The sequence below is a fragment of the Arachis ipaensis genome, chromosome B10, assembly GCF_059453495.1.
Source record: "Arachis ipaensis isolate K30076 ecotype BB chromosome B10, ASM5945349v1, whole genome shotgun sequence".
Classification (NCBI taxonomy): Eukaryota; Viridiplantae; Streptophyta; class Magnoliopsida; order Fabales; family Fabaceae; genus Arachis; species Arachis ipaensis.
Genome location: NC_142435.1, coordinates 104,949,678 through 104,965,028, shown reverse-complemented (window position 1 = coordinate 104,965,028; position 15,351 = coordinate 104,949,678). Strand labels below are relative to the sequence as shown.

The following is a 15,351-nucleotide window of genomic DNA, read 5'->3' as shown; positions in this document are numbered from 1 at the left end:
TGCCCGCCTAACAGATAGCCTGAGATTTCTAATGTGAGAATGTTCGCCTAATTGATAGCACTGTTTCTTACTGTGATGCACATTAAAATGTTATTATGATGAGGCCTAACTGACACAGGTAACCGTGATGCCAAGGTGTATAACTGACACAGTAAAGGAACCATATTCGGGGTTCACTTCGAGTAATGTCGGGTTGCGGTTAGACAACTGACGCATGAGCTCATGACCTGCTTAGGACAAGCATGCATCATATTGTTTGCACATTTGCATTTGGTTGTGTTTGCTTGTATTACTTCTTTGTGATAGTGCTGTTTGACTTGTTTGTATGTTGGTTTGGATTTTTTACTTGTGCCTTTAGTTTGCGAATGTATTGAGTTGTTTAAGACTTGATGTTGTGATTGTTGGGACTTAATTATCACTACAAGATTTCTATTTGTTTATGGGATTTTTTTTGTGGAAGTTTTAAAAAACCTCCCTAACATATTTTATTTGTGGCAAAATATAAAACCTCCATTAATTAATACTATTTTAAATTTTTTAAGTCTAATTGTCCAAACAAATAGCCAGTTTTTAATCTACTTGTCCAAAAAAATTAGAAGAGGAAAAAGAGGGAGAATGAAACCCTAGATCTACGCCACTGTATTCATTTTGTCACCGTCAAGCTCGCTATAGCTACTGAGATCGGAGGGAGAGTAACCGGCGACGCCCGCGATGCCATCCTTGCCGAAATCCAGGAGCAGATTTCCATCCTCAACTCCACTTTCTCATGGAAGGAGTCAGATCGAGCCGCCGCCAAGCGGCCATTCACGCGCTCGCCAATCTTGCCAAAAACGGTAAATCCTCCGTTCCTCTTCCTCGATCTCCTAGCGTGTTGCTCCCTTCATTTCAATTTTTGGCAAATTTGGTCGTGCATGTCTCTTGGTGTAAATCCTTCGGTGGTTGTGTCTTGCAGAGGAAGTGGTGAACGTGATTGTCGAAGGAGGAGCTATTCCTTCGTCGCGTCTCCTGAGGTCACGACACGGTAACTTTTGAGATCTCCTTCTGTGTTCTTTTGTGCATTCCTATGGAAGCTTCTTTTTTGTTAATTTTGTGATTTCCTCTACATTAATTTAGTTTGATTGATTACTCTCTGATTTCGGATTTGGCTTGTTACTTTTGCGATTATTTAGCAACTTGATGGCGATACAATTAGTAACTTCATTTTGGTTTTTGGCAAAGTTAGAGTTATTTATCTAACATTGAATGCCATATTTCAAAAACTAGTTAAACCTATGAGGATTGAGCGGTAGGCCATTGTAAACTTCTTAGCTCGCTGTGACACACATTTTCTGTGTAATACCATCAAGAAGTGTGCTGAAGTGAAGGGGATTGTAAGAGTTTTATGGCTAATTTAGTCTTTATTTAAGCATGTTTCTTCCAATGATGGTAGCAAATATGAAGGTATCATCAGATGAGTGTTATCTAATAATGGCATTAGTTTGCGGTTGAAAAGATTTGAAGTCCTCATTCATGTACGTTATTATTGTGATGTTCTTTTCAGGAAACTATTTATGGACTAGATGAATTGTAAGCTTTTTGCCCTCAATCTTTATCTTTATGCTTTATTAGTACTGTTATTAATTTAATCTTTATATTATAATTAATTTTTCAAAGGCTTTGTAATAATAAGTTTATTCTTTGGTATAATTTTAACTTCGAATATCACATGTCCGTAGGAACTGCTTAAAAGAATATAAATTCTTCACTTTATTACAACTGTGGTGATGAACTGATGATTGGCCTCGTTCCTAGTGAAATAAATAGCTATTGCTATTGCTTGAGATAGTTTATCCTTTTTGATTTTTTTCCTGTAAAAGAACTTGCAATTACCAATTAAAGTGCAAGAGCTAAATGACTAGTTGCTTTCCAGTTTTAATTATTCATATTTTTTCCTTTATAAGGTTTGAAACTGCGTTTTGATGTGTTTTTTTCTTTCATGTCTTGTAGTAATTAGCCTCATGCCGTAAAAGAATATGCTTTGTGGTTTGGTGATCTTAATGACTTGAGGATTCTACCAGATGCAAGCCAAGATCTTTATATTAGAGTTCCTGCTTCAGAGTTAGGTATGTAATACATTTACTTGGCATTAAAATGCTCTTAATCTTTCTCTAATCCTAAATTATATCACATGGTTTATCTTTGTGTTTTGTACTGTGACATTAAAAAATTCAAGAGACAAAAAATGGATGCAAGGGCAAGATACAAATTGCAGTTTGGGTCATAATTGGCGTATTATATGTACCTCCTCTAAAGAAGGAGACTTTGTCTAGACACTCATTCTTAGGCAAGTGGTCTTCGGGGCCAACGGCTTGGACCTAGTGCAGAAATTAAGGTAAAAACTCCAGTTTGACTTTGCTTCTAGCAACATCAAGTATCTAAAATCTATAATTTTGATATATTGATATATGTCTTTATGCAGGTTCAATATCCAAGCAGTACTGATCTGACACACGTCAAAGATTCAAGGTTTGGCTCGCTCATTATTATAGTTTGGATTTTTTAAAAAAAAAAATTATCTGATTTTTCACTTTAAAGGAATCTGATTATAAGCAAATGCTGAACATTGAAGTCAATATTGTCATAGTTGTTTGTTCAGTTTTGTTTCCCTGGAGTATAACAGCCTTACACTTTTCTTGCCGTTCATGTTGACAGCTTGAATCAGGCTGGGCAATATGATCTTGTGCAATTAAAGAATTGGATCAAGGACCAGCTGCATCCACAATGAACTCAGTTCTCTCATTGGATGACGGAAGATGGTCGCATCCTGTTGTAACTGAATCAAAGGAGGACTCTTTCCACTTTTTCAAACAGCCTTTGCCACCTCCTGTTCTTGCTCAGGTGTATCCTGAGTCTTCTCCCATTCCTCCTTCAAAAGTTGCAGATCCAAGGCCTGGACCAGCTAAATCTTCTCAGGATTCTGGACCTGGTCCCAGTACATACCAACACCTACATATTGTAAGCCTGATTTATTTTACGTTTTAAATGGAATTGTTCAAAGCACATCATGGACTCTCTTGATCATTCACTGTGACTTGTTCTTATGTGTGGTTTGTTTGGTTCTTAAACCAGGTAATAAATTATTATGAGTTCACTTTACTCTGTGTTGCAACCTGTAAAATGATGGAAGACTTTTTGAGACTGGCTTGCGAAAACACATGGAAAAACTTAGAGACATGTGATGTTCTTGCAGGCTCCCTGGTAAAAGAAGTCATAATTTTTTCTGCTAATTTTAATATATTTTTATGCTTGCAATTTTATGTCTACGGAAAAACAGGATTTTTTATATCACTACACTTATTATCCTAAAGCAGGAGTCAACTTCAGACTCGGTAAGATAATGGTTATGTTTACTCTTGTGGTTCAGGTTTTTATTTTTAAATGATTATGTAGACTGTTTCTTCATTTTTTCTATTTCCAATTTTATCCTGTCAGACAAAGTGAGACTTCTACTGATCTGAGGTTGTGATGCATGGGGTTTATGAGTGTTGCATAATTTGTTCTTATTGTTATCTGAGATTATTTATCTACATTTGTTGTGAAAGTGCTACTAAACCTCTGTTGGAACTGTAAATCATATGATAGGATTTTCTCAATTACTTTTAAATGAAACTTGTTCTTAAGCCAATTCTCTTGGAATTATCGTTGGGAGATAAAATGATTCTCAAATGGAATAATGCAAAACATATATGAATAGAGCTAAATGCAGTATTCCTTAGAATTAGGAGACTCAAGATTGTAATTCTCTCATGATTCATTAATAATTTTTTTAACTATTTGTTGTAATTTTAATTATTTTCAGTTGAGCAATGTATGTCTAATTTAATTTCTTGTTCAGTGTTCAACATTGAATGAAGAAGAAATATTTGAAGTTCAGGACAGCTTATCACTCTTTCCTTTAGGTTGTTGGATACATGTAAGCTCCATTATCCTTGACTGTCACTTATTCATTCTTAGCTCTGATGGTGGGTTGAACCATCAATGTTTTCCCTAATAATAGATAGTTAGATACAACTGAAGATAGTATAAGCTGCTCTTCTATTCTTTTTTCTTTTTCCAACAAAATCATAACTTGTAACATACAGTCAGCAAAGGCATGTAAGGTTTTAAATTTACCTACCTGAATGGTTGTATATTTTTTTTCTTTATAGATTAGGTTGAGAAGTGAGTGAAGAAAGGAAACTTGCTGATGATAATGTCATAACTGGAACTTCTTTTAGATAGATATATCCATTATTCTTGGATGCTATTTGCTTTGTCAATAGGTTCTTATATATTTGTTTTAAAGTAGTTCTTATATATTTGCATTGTCAATAGGTTCTTATATATCCATTGCTGATGATTTTGTTTTTAGTATTTCTTTTGTTTAAATATGTAATATTTTAATTTTCTTTTACGTTTTTAATGTCTTGCTTAAGTATTTTTTCTAAATAGTAAATGATTAGTATAATGATGTAATTCTAACATCCAAATTAATATTTTAAGAATAATATTGACAGGTTTGTGGAGGTTTGAAACCCCCACAGAATAGCTATTCTTTTTAAAATGGAAAAATTTTTTTGTGGGGGTTTTGAACTGCCACAAATATTAACAAAAAACTGTCACAAAATGCCTAGCACAAAACCCCCACAAAAGGATAGAAAACTGCCACTAAATGACATTGTGGGGGTTGTGAAAAACCACCACAAAGGAGTTCGTGGCACCTCAAATTTTGGGGGTTTTGGAAACTGCCACAATCCTTTTTGTGGGGATTTAAAACCTCCACAAATAAGAAAAAAAACTGTCACAAATAAACAAAAACCTTGTAGTGTATGTGGCTGAAAAATAGTTAACATGACAAATTTTGTCAATGAAATTTTGTTTAAACTCAGAAATTTAAAGAAAATATTTAGTTATCTAAAGTAAAATTTAAAAGTATTTCCAGGGGTTGGTAAAAATTTAGTTTTCTTGAGTAAATGAATCATTTGCATTTTAATCTTTACTTTTACAGCATTTTTCATTCCCTACTGAGAACTAGTGGTTTGTTCTCAACCTAAAATCTTTCACCCTTTCAGTGACACAGGTTCGAAGACTCAGTTTGAACCTGTGGGCGATTATTAGACTTATTTATGAGTTAAGTTTTTTAGTTGAGTTACTTTCATAGAATTCCCTCGCCTTTGTTGTTTAAGTTTTTATTTTATTCAAAGGGATAGGTATTGCATTCGAGTTTTATATTGAATTTGTTTGTATAGCATTTATTATTAGTAGTAATTATGTGATACTATTACTTGGTGATATTTGATATATGATTTTAATTAATAGAAACAAACTTTTCAGGCATTTTTCTTAAAAATTGACACGTGATATCGAACTAAAGGCTCAATATTAAATAGTAAATAAGGAAAGCAGATTAATAATGCCTTATCTTTAGTATGATCGTGACGTGCTTAAAGTTAGGGTGTTACACTGAGCCACATATGTTCTATGCAGAATGTAAGACGTGTGGTCATCGGTGGGATTGGCTTATCCGAACCATCTTGATACGGAAGAAAGGTTGTTAGGAGATACGAAGATATAAACGGGAGGCACACATACACCATGAGAACAATTTCACAAGATCATTTCAACTTCAATTCAAACATGGTTGCTGAGGCTATTTGGTTGAAACTGACCAATCCCTAAAGGAGAAATCGATAATTGCGGAAGTCTAGTCCAGGTTCAACTACATCATTAGTTACCGATACAATGGTTTAAAAGATGCCTGACTCAGTTGTTGGTGCGGAATTTATACCCACAAACTAACCGGCAAGTACACCGGGTCGTACCAAGTAATACCTCAGGTGAGTGAGGGTCGATCCCACGAGGATTGATGGATCAAGCAACAATAATTGAGTGATTGGCTTAGTCAGACAAGCAGAAAATAGTGTTTGAGAGTCCAAAAAGCATTAAATAGTAAATTCCGAGTTTGAAGATAGGCAAGTGAATAAGTTGAGAATAAAATATGGAGAAAGCAGTTAAGGTTTCAGAGTTATCTATTTTCTAGATTGACTTTTCTTATTAATTTATTTTAATCATGCAAGATTTTAATTCCTGGCAAACTATGTATGACTAAACCCTAATTCCTTAGACCTTTTTAGTCTTCTCTAAAATTTATCAACCGCCAATTTCTTGGTCAATTAATTCCAATTAGAGGGTGAAGTTCAAGTCTAGTTTATATGCCACAAAAATCCTAATTATCCAAATATAAGGGGATTATATGTCACGTATCCTGTTAAGTCCAGATTATTAGAATTTAGGAGAAATTATTTTCAAGCTATTGTTCAAGTAAAGAGCTTTTCCAAGTTATACAAGAACTCAATTAGAAAGAGGGTCATATTTTCGTTCCACCCAAATTCATAAGATAAAGAACGAAAATAATTCTTGAATTATAAATCAGGACATGAATTAAAATACAAAAATAATAGAATCAATCCATACAAATAGACAGAGCTCCTAACCTTAACAGTGGAGGTTTAGTTGCTCATGGTTCAGAGTGGAAAACTAGGATTGTAAATTGGGCTGAGATGGAATGAAAAGTGGAATAATCCTCCCTAGAAGAAAAGTATCTTTTTCCTTTTATATCTAATCCTAATTAATTTAAAATCTAATTTCTAAAACTAAAATAATATCTTTTCCTGTTTTAAAATAAAATACAAATTTAAATCAGAATTAATTATGGCAATCAGCAAGTCTTCAATTGATGGATGGGGACCACTTGCTTCATAGGATCCATGCCTAACTTAGGAAGTAATGAGAAGTGTTCCCCTGAGTCCTCCATTTTGCAGCCTCTAATCTGTGTTTTCTAGGCTGAAAACTGGGTCAAAAACAGCCCAGAAATTGCCCCCAGCATTTTCTGCACGTGGCACATGTCACGCGTACGCGTCAGTCACGCGTACGTGTCGATGGTCTTCTTCGTGTGTCACGTGTATGCGTCAGGTACACGCACCCGTCGCCGTGAAAATCTCCAAATCACGCGCACGCGTCAGGTATGCACACGCGTCGCTCCTCGCTTGTCATCTTCTTTAATTCTTGTTCTGCAGAAACTCCATCAAATCCAGCCGAATGCTACCTAAAATAAACAGAATTGCACAAGACTCAAAGTAGCACCATAGTGGCTAAAAGATAATTAATTCTTGATTAAACTCAACAAATTAAATACAAATTCACTAGAAAAAGATAGGAAAGATGCTCACGCATTACAACACCAAACTTGAACTGTTGCTTGTCCTCAGGCAACCAAAACTAATATAGACTTAGGATGTGAATTTGCATGAGAATGAGAGTTCGATTAAGCTCAGGTCTCTTCTTATAGTGGGGTTTACAACTGCGATCCTGAGTAATTTTGGCATCTCACTTTCCTTTGAATCAGAAGGATGTTATTGTCATTTGGAATTAGAATCCGGATAATATTATGAATTCTCTAATCTTTTGTAACTCAATTTAACCCTTGAACACAACAATTTTTCTTTGATTCTCTTTTCTTTGGTGCTTTGCACCTTGAGCCTAGCCGTGACTTTAAATGTTTTGTCTCAAGCTTCACTGACACAAAAATACCACAAGCACTTAACTGGGGAACTCTCTTTAAGTTCTGATTTTTTCTTTCAGTTGCTCCCAGATAGTGGTGCTCAAAGCCTTTGGCATACTCTGTTAATTGCAATTGATCTCGACTCTAAATGTTTTGTCTCAAGAATTACTTGACACAAGAACATCACAAGCATATGACTAGGGAAACAACTCTTTGAGCTTTTAATCATGTCTGAACTCCCTAGTCATTGATGCTCAGAGCCTTGGACCTTGCTTTTATATCTTTTTTTTGCTGTTTCTTTTGTTTCAAAGATTAAACTTTTACTTATTGCAAAAAATTCATAATAGTTCTCTAAATTCCTGTTCCTTGTACATCAACATTCTTTGATTCAAATTTAAATATGCACTATTCATGTCATGCATTCAGAGTCACAGAAAATACCACCACAATTGAAAAAATGAGACTACTCTTAAAAAAGTAAACTCAATTTCTCATGCACTACATCCCTTTTTCTTCTTTCTTTTCTTTTGATTTCAAGCTCAGTGAGCAATACATGAGACACTCTTTCAGAATAATAAAAAATTAAATAACAGAATAAACAGTGAATTAAACTAGAATCTAGGAATTGAAATAAAAACTGATCATGCAATAACAAAAATAGCCGAAAACAAGAATAGAATATAATAAGAACGGGAGGAAATATAGAATGAAAGGAAATCAACCACCTTAGTTATCTTAGTGGCCGTCTCATTCTTTACGCTGTGCTCCTTCGTGAAGATTATTCGCCTTCCTTTGGTGCCATTAAAATAGACAGAAAAACTATTAGCGAAGCATCAATACCAAACTTAAAGGTTTGCTTGTCCTCAAGCAAAGAAGAACTGAAAACAAAAACAAATAGTTAGATGAAAGAAGAAGAAAATGATAAAAGAAAAAGAGAGAATTAGGATTTGGGAGGGAGAGAGAATGAAAATAGGGCGGCGCACTGGGTAAGTGATGCGGCGTGATCGACGTGTACGCACGCAGCGTGCGTACGCGTGGTTCGCGAAAAAGGGAAGGGACGTGGAAGCGTCCAGTGCGCTTGCGCGCCACAGTGGTTGTGCCACTAGCGCGAAGCCAGTGCCGCGCTGGCGTAACTCTCTGTAACTTTTATATTGGTGGAAACTTTTGATGCGACGCGTATGCGGCAGGTGCGCACACGCGTGGGTGGCCACAAGGTGAGGGTGACGCGTACGCGTGGGGGACGCAGACGCGTGGGTTGAGTTGCGCGGCTAGCACAGTACCAGCGTGAGACCAGCACAACTTTCGGCCATGCACCCATTTATGTCAATTTTTAAGGCACGCGTGCGCGCTATGTGCGCTCCCGCGTGGATTGCCAAAACTCAGAGTGTCGCGTACGCATCTGATCCATGTACGCGTGGGTGAGTTGGTGCGCGAGGCATAGATCTTGCACAACTCCATTGCAACTTTCGGCCTTTCTTCTCTCGTCTCTTTTTTTTTTCGAAGTGTTCGGTTCCTGTTCTAAAATAGCTGCATGATCAGAGCACACAGAACGAAAGAAAAATAGTAAAAGCTCAATAAAAATCAAATAACAGAAAATCACTACTACAAAAAATAACTAAGGATACGAAATTATCGGGTTGCCTCCCGACAAGCGCTTCTTTACCGTCACTAGCTTGACGATCAGCTCCTCTAAGGAGGAGGATCATAGGGGCTCAACTCTTCACCCCTTACTTTGAACTTCTTTCCTGTGTCTCCATAGAGTAGTTCAATATGCTCCAGAGAGAGGATTCTGTTTACTGTATAAATCCACATTGGATTGCTAGTCAACACCACTTTCATTCCTGGGGAGAAACCTTCAGTGGGGATCTTTTTGTTTCTCCATCCTCTGGGTACTTTCTTCTTTTTGGGAACCTCCTCCTTGGTGGATGATGCATTCCCGACACCAAACTTAGGTTTGATGTCAAGAGAAATTTTATTGATTGTCACCAAAGGAGGTTTGAGCTGCAGATTCTGTTGTGCATCATCAGGGGGTTCTTGAAGGTTTTGATCAATAAGCTCAGTCTGCATGCATCTTTCTTCTTCACCTGTTGAATGTATATCTTTGAAGACATGAAAGACCAGTTGCTCATTATGCACTCTAAGAACTAATTCACCTTCTTCCACATCAATAAGAGCTCTTCCTGTGGCTAGGAAAGGCCTTCCTAGAATTATCGAGGCATTCTCATCCTCCCCCATGTCAAGAATTACAAAATCTTCTAGGAGGAAGAACTTACCCACTTTGACCAAGATATTCTCCACTAATCCATATGCAAGCTTCATAGAATTAGCTGCCATTTGTAATGCTATCCTTGTGGGTTTTGCCTCTTGGATTTGCAGCTTCTTCATCACAGACAAGGGCATTAAATTGATGCTTGCTCCCAAATCACATAACGCTTTCTCAAAGCTTCTGCTCCCAATGGTGCATGAAATTTGAAAGCTCCCTGAATCTGTGATGAGTGGATAATTTATACCCTTTTTGGCATTGTTTTTACATAGTTTTTAGTATAACTTAGTTACTTTTTATTATATTTTTATTAGTTTTTATTCAAAAATTACATTTCTAGACTTTACTATGAGTTTGTGTGTTTTTCTGTGATTTCAGGTATTTTTTGGCTGAAATTTAGGGACCTGAGCAAAAATCTGATTCAGAGGCTGAAAAAGGACTGTAGATGCTGTTGGATTCTGATCCTCCTGCACTCGAAGTGGATTTTCTAGAGCTACAGAAGCCCAATTGGCGCGCTCACAATTGCGTTAGAAAGTAGACATCTTGCGCTTTCCAGCAATATTTAATAGTCCATACTTTGCCCGAGATTTGATGGCCCAAACTGGTGTTGAAAGTCAGCCAAAAACTTTCTGGCGTAAAACGCGAGAACTGGCATAATTCTTGGCGTTAAACGCCCATTTTGGCACCCAGGGTGGCGTTTAACTCCAACTTGAGGCATATGCAGGTGAAAGCTTGAAAGCTCAGCCCAAACACTCACCAAGTGGGTCCCGGAAGTGGATTTCTGCACTATCTGCACTTAGTTACTCATTTTCTGTAAACCTAAGTTACTAGTCTAGTATAAAAATTACTTTTAGAGATTCATTTTGGAACTCATGACATTTTTTACACTTCATATTGTATCTTCTATGGCATGAGTCTTTAAACCCCATAGGTGGGGGTGAGGAGCTCTTCTGTGTTTCAATGGATTAATGCAATTACTACTGTTTTCTATTCAGTTACGCTTGATTCTATTCTAAGATACTCATTCGTACTTCAATATAGAGAATCTGATGATCCGTGACACTCATCATTATTCTCAATTCTATGAACGCGTGCCTGACAACCACTCCCGTTCTATCTGAGCTCAACGTAGTCATTGGGCGATAGCTTGAGTGCGTATCTCTTGGGTCTCTGATCCACGGACCGAGTCCGGGAGATTAGAACCTTCGTGGTAGAGGCTAGAACCAATTGGCAGCATTCCTGGGATCTGGAAAGGCTAAACCTTGTCTGTGGTATCCCGAGTAGGATCTGAGAAGGGATGACTGTGAAGAGCTTCAAACTTGCGAATATTGGGCGCAGTGACAGTGTACAAAAGGACAAGGGTCCTATTCCGAAGCTAGCGGGAACCAACAGATGATTAGCCGTGGGGTAGCTGTACTTGGTATTTTTCATCCGAGACGAGAAATCTGACAGTTGATTAGCTGTGCAGAGATCGTACCTAGTATTTTTTATCCGAGAGGATCATACAGCTTGCCATTGAAGGAAGCCATGTGTGTTTGGAGAAGAAGACAGTAGAAAAGCAGAGATTCAGGCGACAGAGCATCTCTGGAACCTAAACCTGTTCCTCATTACTGAATCACAAGTACCATTTATTTCATGTTATTTACTTTTCATAAACAAAATCATTTTTATCATTAATCTCCTAACTAAGATTTACAAGATAACCATAGCTTGCTTCAAGCCGACAATCTCCGTGGGATCGACCCTTACTCACGTAAGGTATTACTCGGACGACCCAGTGCACTTGCTGGTTAGTTGTGCGGAGTTCTAAAAAGTGTAATCACAATTTCCCACACAAATTTTTTGGCGCCTTTTCCGGGAATTGTTCGAGTTTGGACAACTGATGGTTTATTTTGTTGCTTAGATTAGGAAAAATTTATCTTTTTGGTTTAGAGTCACTAAATTTAAGTCCTTTATTTTCTTTTCAAAAATTCTATTTTTCTTTATTAATCTTTAATTTTCTTTTGAGTTTTTTGTTTGAGTTTAGTTTCATGTTTTAAGTTTGGTGTCAATCGCATGTTCTTATTTTCCATTTAATTTTTTGAATTACATGTTCTTTTTATTCTTTATATTTTCGAGTTTTATGCTCCTTGTTCTTTCTTAATCTTCAAGTTGTTCTTGTTTATTTTCCTTGTTTGATCTTTAGTTTTTCTTGTTTTGTGTCTTTCCTTGTTTTTCTTGTGTATTTTCGAATTATTAGTGTCCAAAGTATAAAAATCTTTAAGTTTGGTGTCCTTTGTGTTTTTATTTTCTTAAATATTTCCAAAATTTGTTCTTGGTATTCATCTTGATCTTCAAAGTGTTCTTGGTGTTCATCTTGACATTCAAAGTTTTCTTATTTGTTTTCTTTGTTTTGATCTAAAAATTCTAAGTTTGGTGTCATTTTTTTTATTTTTCTCTTTCCTCATTAAATTCAAAAAATATCTTTTCCTTTAATTACTCATCATTTATGAATTACCTGTGTTGACTTAGTCAAAATTTTTAAAATTTGGTAGTTTCTTGTTAGTTAAGTTAAAATTTTAATTTTAAAATTTATCTTTTTCAATTTTTTTTTTATATTTTTTGAAAATCCTTTATAAAATTTTTCAAAATCTTTTTCTTTTCTTATTCATAATTTACAAATTACTCATACTATTTTATTATTTTGATTGAAAATTTTTAAGTTTGGTGTTTCCTTGTTGAGAAAGTTTCAAGCTTTAAATTTTAAAATCATATCTTTTTCAAATATTTTCTTTTATTTATTTATTTTTACAAGTATCTTTAATTTTAAGACATATCTTTTTCAAAACTCCCTAACCACTTTCTCTCTCTTCAATTTTCGAAAATCATATCCAAAATTTTTCAAATCTTTTTAATTAATTAGCCATTTTAATATTCGAATTTTTTTATTTTATTTTTTTCTTTTTAGTTTTCGAAACTTTTATTCTATTTTCCAACTACTTTGTTTTATCTTATTTCCTTTTAATTCAGTTTATCCTTAATTAATTTATATAAAAAGAAAAATATACTTTATTTGCAATCCACATCATCTCCCTTTCTCCATCATGGAACTAAGTGGAAATGAACAGTCCAGAAGGACTCTAGGTTCATATGCTAACCCCACTACTGCTTCATATGGGAGTAGTATCTGTATACCCCTCATCAGAGTAAGCAGTTTTGAGCTAAATTCTCAGCTTATTATCATGCAGCAAAATTGTCAGTATTCCGGTCTTCCACAGGAAGAACCTACTGAGTTTCTGGCACAGTTCTTACAAATTGCTGACACAGTATGTGATAAGGAAGTAGATCAGAATGTCTACAGATTGTTACTGTTTCTATTTGCTGTAAAAGATCAAGCTAAGAGGTGGTTAAATAACCAACCCACAGCAAGCATAAGAAAATAGAAACAGTTATCAGACAAATTCCTGAATCAATATTTTCCCCCAAAAAGGATGACACAGCTAAGGCTGGACATCCAAGGCTTTAAATAAGAGGATAATGAATCTCTCTATAATGCCTGGGAGAGGTACAGAGGGATGCTAAGGAAATTCCCTTCTGAAATATTTTCAGAATGGGTGTAGTTAGACATCTTTTACTATGGGCTTACAGAAAAAGCCCAGATGTCTCTAGACCACTCAGCTGGTGGATCTATACACATGAGAAAGACAATTGAAGAGGCTTAAGAGCTCATTGATACAGTTGCTAGAAATCAGCATCTGTATTTAAGTAGTGAGTCCTCCATGAAAGAAGAGGCTGAGGCAATATCCACTGAACTTAGTCCTCTAGAACAAATTGTTGAGCTTAATCAGCAACTATTTTCTATAACAAAATAATTAGCAGAATTTAAAGAGATGCTGCAAAAAACCAAAGATGCTAACCAAAATATGAAAAAATAATTAAATCAGACAAGACAGCAGCTATCTAAACAGATAACAGAAGAGTGCCAAGCTATTCAATTAAGGAGTGGAAAGACATTGAATACTTCAACTCAAGGCAGCAGAAAGCCAAGAAAGGAACAACTGGCAGAGGATGACCAACCCACTGCCCAAAATCCCTCTGAGGACAGTGAGAGCCCAGAGAGGAATGATTCTGGCGTTCAAACACCAGAAAAAGGTGAAAAAGTGGCGTTAAACGCCCAATGGGTAGCCAAATCTGGCGTTCAAATGCCAGAAAGGGGTGGTAATCTGGCGTTAAATGCCCAAACAGCACCCAATTCTGGCGTTCAAATGCCAATAAGGGATCAGACACTTGCAAGTGCTGGTAACAACCCCCTTAAGCAGGCTTCTCCAACCCCTTCTGTAGGAAATAAGCATGCAGCAACAAAGGTTGAAGAATATAAAGCCAAGATGCCTTATCCTCAGAAACTCTGCCAAGCGGAACAGGATAAACAATTTGCCCACTTTGCAGACTATCTCAGGACTCTTGAAATAAAGATTCCATTTGCAAAAGCACTTGAGCAAATACCCTCTTATGCTAAGTTCATGAAAGAGATCTTAAGTCATAAGAAGGATTGGAGAGAAACTGAAAAAGTTTTCCTCACTAAAGAATGCAGTGCAGTCATTCTGAAAAGCTTACCAAAGAAGCTTAAAGATCCCAGAAGCTTTATGATACCATACACATTAGAGGGTGCTTGTACCAAGACAGCTTTATGTGATCTTGAGGCAAGTATCAACCTAATACCTGCATCCACTATCAAAAAGCTTGGTTTGACTGATGAAGTTAAACCAACCCGGATATGCCTCCAACTTGCTGATGGCTCCATTAAATTTCCATCAGGCATAATTGAGGACATGATTGTCAAGGTTGGGCCATTTGCCTTTCCCACTGACTTTGTAGTACTGGAAATGGAGGAGCATAAGAGTGTAACTCTTATTCTAGGGAGACCTTTCCAAGCAACTGGACGAACCTTCATTGACGTCCAAAAAAGGGAGATAACCCTGAGAGTCAATGAGGATGAATTCAAGTTGAATGCTGTCAAAGCTATGCAGCATCCAGACACATCAAAAGACTGCATGAGTGCTGATATTATTGACTCCCTGGTGGAAGAGGTCAATATGACTGAGAGTCTCGAATCAGAGCTAGAGAACTTTTTTAAAGATGTTCAGCCTGATCTGGAAGAACCAGAGAAAATAAAAGAATCTCTGAAAACTCCTCAAGAAGAGGAGAAGTCTCCTAAACCCGAGCTCAAACCACTACCACCATCCCTGAAATATACATTTTTGGGAGAAGATGACACTTTTCATGTGATCATAAGCTTTGCTTTAGAGCCACAAGAAGAGGAAACACTAATTCAGGTGCTAAGGACACACAAGACAGCTCTTGAGTGGTCCATAAGTGATCTTAAGGGCATTAGCCCGGCCAAATGCATGCACAAGATCCTATTAGAGGATGATGTTAAGCCAGTAGTTCAACCACAGAGGCGGCTGAATCCAGCCATGAAGGAGGTGGTGCAGAAAGAGGTCACTAAGCTACTAGAGGCTTGGATTATTTA

The 15,351-nt window shown here is 36.5% G+C and overlaps 1 protein-coding gene across 1 annotated transcript in view; it reads left to right on the top strand.

The window, feature by feature from the left end:
• Positions 1 to 1,999: 1,999 nt before the first annotated feature.
• LOC107621957 (AMSH-like ubiquitin thioesterase 3) overlaps positions 2,000 to 15,351 on the top strand; it is a 33,748-nt gene continuing 20,396 nt past the window's right edge. The window contains exons 1-7 of the mRNA XM_088492323.1: positions 2,000 to 2,102; positions 2,213 to 2,371; positions 2,459 to 2,505; positions 2,692 to 2,994; positions 3,127 to 3,236; positions 3,305 to 3,368; positions 3,875 to 3,952. Coding sequence (XP_088348449.1) covers positions 2,761 to 2,994; positions 3,127 to 3,236; positions 3,305 to 3,368; positions 3,875 to 3,952 — 486 coding nt within the window. The 5' untranslated portion in view covers positions 2,000 to 2,102; positions 2,213 to 2,371; positions 2,459 to 2,505; positions 2,692 to 2,760. The remainder of the gene's footprint in view (positions 2,103 to 2,212; positions 2,372 to 2,458; positions 2,506 to 2,691; positions 2,995 to 3,126; positions 3,237 to 3,304; positions 3,369 to 3,874; positions 3,953 to 15,351) is intronic.